The sequence below is a fragment of the Sapajus apella genome, unplaced genomic scaffold (genome assembly GCF_009761245.1).
Source record: "Sapajus apella isolate SASKATOON/1434 unplaced genomic scaffold, GSC_monkey_1.0 scaffold13, whole genome shotgun sequence".
Classification (NCBI taxonomy): Eukaryota; Metazoa; Chordata; class Mammalia; order Primates; family Cebidae; genus Sapajus; species Sapajus apella.
Genome location: NW_022436953.1, coordinates 24,093,558 through 24,098,282, shown reverse-complemented (window position 1 = coordinate 24,098,282; position 4,725 = coordinate 24,093,558). Strand labels below are relative to the sequence as shown.

The 4,725-nt window shown below is 41.3% G+C and overlaps 1 protein-coding gene across 1 annotated transcript in view; it reads right to left on the bottom strand.

The window, feature by feature from the left end:
- Window positions 1–4,299, bottom strand: part of WDR11 (WD repeat domain 11) — a 60,041-nt gene extending 55,742 nt beyond the window's left edge. The window contains exons 1-2 of the mRNA XM_032281833.1: window positions 3,959–4,299; window positions 2,842–2,953 (exon numbers count right to left, since the gene is read on the bottom strand). Of these exons, the coding sequence (XP_032137724.1) occupies window positions 2,842–2,953; window positions 3,959–4,044 (198 nt within the window). The 5' untranslated portion in view covers window positions 4,045–4,299. The remainder of the gene's footprint in view (window positions 1–2,841; window positions 2,954–3,958) is intronic.
- Between the last annotated feature and the right edge of the window lie 426 nt (window positions 4,300–4,725).

Sequence of the window (4,725 nt, the reverse complement as noted above, 5' to 3'; positions counted from 1 at the left end):
TTTTGAGACGGAGTCTCACTCTGTTGCCCAGGCTGGAGTGCAGTGGTACCATCTTGGCTCACTGCAACCTCCATCTCCTGGGTTCAAGCGATTTTCCTGCCTTAGCCTCCCAAGTGGCTGGGACTACAGGTGCCTGCCACCATGCCTGGGTAATTTTTGTATTTTTACTAGAAATAAGGTTTTGCCTGTTGGCCAGGTTGGTCTCAAACTCCTGACTCTGGCGATCCACCCACTTCAGCCTCCCAAAGTGCTGGGATTACAGGCGTGAGCCACCAACCCTGGCCAGTGGAGTGATGGTTTTAAAGTATAACTAGAAAAAAAAAAAACTGTAAAGACAGAATTCTATATTCTTTGAAAATTGTCTTTCAAAAACAAAGGTGAAATGCTTTCTCAGACAAATAAAAGCTGAGAAAATCAACCAGTATTAGACAGGCACTTCAAGAACTTACAGTAAATTCTTCTGTCAATGGGAATATAATACTAGACTGACACGTGGATTTACATAAAGAAATAAATGCTCCAGAAATGCCAAGGGCAGAGTGTGGGGGAAAGAAAACAGAGACCCATCCTGATTATCAGATCACCTGTTGTGATATCTCAGTGCTATGTTCAAGTAACCCTTATTTTACTTTATAACGGCCCCAAAGTGGAAGAGCAGTAATGCTGATGTACTGTTATAATTGTTCTACTTTATTATTAGTAGTTATCGTTGTGAATCTCCTACTATGGCTAATTTATAAACTTTATCACTGGGAAGTATGTATGAGACAAAACACAGTATATACAGGGTTCGGTTTATAAACTTTATCATTAAGTACACATGAGAAAAAACACAAGATATATAGGGTTCAGTACTATCCAGGGTTTCAGGCATCTACTGGGGTCTTGGAACATTTCCCTTCTGGATAACGGAGTATACAAAGAACTCTTACAACTCAATTATAAAAAGATAAATAATACAATTTTAAAATGGGCAAAGGACCTGCACAGACATTTCTCCAAAGAAGATATACAAATGGCCAATAAGCACATGAAAAGATACTGCACACCTTTAGCCATCAGGGAAATAAAAACCAAAGCTACAATGAGAATCAATTCATACTCATTAGGATGGTTATAATCAAAAGAACAGAGACTAGCAAGTGCTGGTGAGAATCTGGACAAATTGGACTCCTCATACACTATTAATGGGGATGTTAATTTGGAAAACAGTCTACCAGTTCCTCAAAAAGTTAAAAACAGAGTTGCCCTGTGAGTCAGTAATTCCACTCCTAGAAGTATACTCAAGGGAAATGAAAACACAGGTTCACACAAAAACTTGTACATGAGTGTGCGAGGCAGTATTATTTGTAACAGTCAAAAACTACAAAATATCCAAACGTCCATCAATAAAATAAATGTGATATATCCTTACAGTGGAATATTATTCATCAGTAACAAGGAACAGAGTATTGATATATGTATAGGTATACATATATCATGAAAATATTATGCTCAGTGAAAGAAGTCAGGCACAAAAGACCACAAATTATATGATTCAATTTATATAAAATGTCCAGAATGGGCCTGTCTACAGATACAGAAAGTCAATCAGTGGTTGCCAAAGGATGAGGGAAATGAGAGAAATGGAATATGACTGCTAATGGGTACCGGGTTTCTTTTTGAGGTAATAAAATTCATTGTCATTGTAGCTCTATAACTGTGAATACACTAAAAGCTGCAGAATTGTGCATTTTAAATGAGTAAATGTTATGGTATGAGCATCTTAATAAAGCTATTATTAAAAAAAGAAAAAGACTCTGGATCTTCATTTCTAATCCTGAGGTCTCTCCTAAAGCTCAGATCACTACAATGCAATATATTACAGCCATTTCAGACTTTGCATGTTGAAAACTTAAAATCACTGACTTCATAGATGCTTACCTCTGATAACAGGCAACACTGTCATCGACTACACGAAAAGAAACCTTGGAGTGACTCTATTCTCTTACTCTCCTTTATACTGATCACTCTGAAGGCTATCAGGTTTACCTCTTACGCAGCTCCTAAAATTTCAGGCCTTTAGAATTTCCCATGAAAATTACTGCAGAAGTCTCCTAAATGATCTTACTACTTCCAGTCTTGCATTTCTCCGGCAGATCCTCCACTGCTGCCAGAGTTTTTCTAAAATCCAAATATGGTTACATCAATCTCCTACTTAAAAATCCAAACTCTTTCATAAGCTTATAAAACTTTCAGGACAGACAGCTGAATCTCTCTGGCTGCCTCCTTTTTCATTACTCCCATCTTTTAGCCATCTTTATGGCAGGCTACTTACCTCTGTGCATTCTTGCTTTTCTCTGCAATGCTCCTTGTCAATTTATTTCGCTAACTACTGTTTACTAGTCTTGAAACTGAAAAGACTTCTGTGACTCTCCCACAACTACGTAATAAGTAGCTCCTTTGTTTTCTCACAGCATGTTAAGCAAGTCTCACTTATCACACTATCACACTGTGAGTCTTCCTTACAAGAAAGAATTATATGAGGGCTTTCATCTCTATATCCATAGCACATGCTAAGTGCTCAAAACTAAGGAATGACTGCATGGTCTTGTAAATGATAGAACTGGCAGTTTCTACCATTTGTCTCTCATCTGCCTTAAAATGATCTAAGAACTAGCATTTAATAACTCATCCTATATTGACATTGTCATACATGGAAATTCTAGGCTACCCCAAATAGATTATTATATTTAAAAGCTATTCAACACTTACACATAAGACTTAATGAGAGCGTAGTGATACACAGTATTAAACTTTAGACTAGACAACATGTTAGGGTCAAAGTGGGATTTCACTTACCTTGACAACATCAGCTTTATGCTTTTCTAAAACTTGAAGCGTCTGGGCAGTAATGGAATCAATCACTACCACAAGTGAATGACATCCATAAGCAATTAAACCTTGCCAGCCCCTAGCAAAATAGTAATGTTAAATTTTAAGTACAGCACAAAGCAGGAAAACTTATTTCTGGCCAACCCTAAGTAAATGATAAATCTAATTCATATGTACCACCGTTAATAAAATCATTTAAATCCAAAGGGCAGTATTTATCATTACCCTATTTGAAAGATCTGGCTAAGATTAAATTGCTTGTTGAAATGTACTTTTCATTCGGATGAAGAAAAGTTCTAAAAGACATGAGTTCTAAAAGAGCCCCAAGGACAATAAAAAGCAACTGTGGCCTTTGATTGTTGCTGTGGGCATATGTCTTTCGCTTATCCGATTCCTAATCCTTAGTATCCACCGTGGGCCTGGGGTATCTGAGACTAATCCCAGTACCTCCAATTAGATAAAAAAACAAACACTGGACAAGACGTTTCAGTCCTCCTAACAACATCCCACAGCTACAGAATTTTACTTTACGTTTGTCTAATGAGTAGTTTTCAGAGTGGCAGTGGTAATTTATAGTGAAAAGATAAAGTAATAGAGACACCTGTTGAAGGCAGGAATGTCCTACACAGGAGGAGCCCGAAAAGAGAAGGTGAAAAGGACAGGTGAGAGAACAGGCTCCTAGCACAGAGTCCGGCACACTGTTGAAGGAAAACAGGAATACAAGAGAAAGAAGACAGGATGGGGAAGAGAAAGTGGACAGGGAATTAATGGTGGAGAGAGAGAAGCCTGGAAGCTGGAAAAGAGAGGGGAATGGAATGACAAAAGGACGAGGTGCAGAGAAAACAGCAGAGAAATGGGCGAGAAAAAGGGGAAATGTATTTGCACTGGAGAATTTCCCACACCCAACTATTATCACTTCTGTAACAACAAAAAATCCACCATCTAAAAGCAAATCTCATTGTGTGAGGGCGGCTCCCTGCCTTGGTGAGGCCACACTAACCAGCAAGTGAAACCTCTTGTTCTTCCCCTTTCCCCTCACACATTCCCCGCCAATCCTGGCGACCTGGAAGCCCGGCGCCCTCACCAGTCGACCGCCGCCTTGTTGTGGGCGTTGAGGGCCCCCGTGAGGGTGCGCGCCGACACCTTGAAGTTCACCGTGTAGGGCAGCATCGCGCCGGCCAGCCCAGGCCCTCGGCGCCGACCGGCAACCAGGAAGCGGTGGACACTGTGCTTCCGTTCCAAACAGTGTCCGGGTGGACCCTGGGCGCCGCTGTCAGGTTCCGCCGGATTCAAAGTTCTACAGGCTCCTGGTTCCACCGCTCCCGGGTCCCATCGTCCCCAGGTTCCGCTGCCTTCAGTTTCCTCGCATCCCAGGTTCCGCAGTCTCCAGAGTTCCGCCCCTTGGGTGGTTGCTCTAATCCGCGTCAGCCCAGGACTATACTTGGAAGAAGAGGCGCTGCCACCAGTCAAGTTTGTTTTTTTCAGGTCGGGGCTGCAGGCCTCTGTGCCCTGCTGGAAATCGTGAAGAGCAAGAGAGAAAAGTCCCAGTTATCCTTTCTGCCTTTGATAAGTGAATTTAGTGCAACTACGAGTACATGGGGGATCCACCGATGAAGAAGACACCAAGTCTCCGCTCTCACGGCCTTTATAGAGAATAATGAATGACGTTAATTAAGGAATGAATGAGATTAATTGAATAAAAATGCCAGAGCGAATGAAACGAATGGCCCGAAGAGAAACAATTTCCAAATACAGATAACACTGCATATCTGGTGTTGGCAATATTCCCTTTGCACTTGAGGGAGAAGCACTATGCCTGGGGCCCAGTGTGACCCTTGGTCTGTTGTGGGG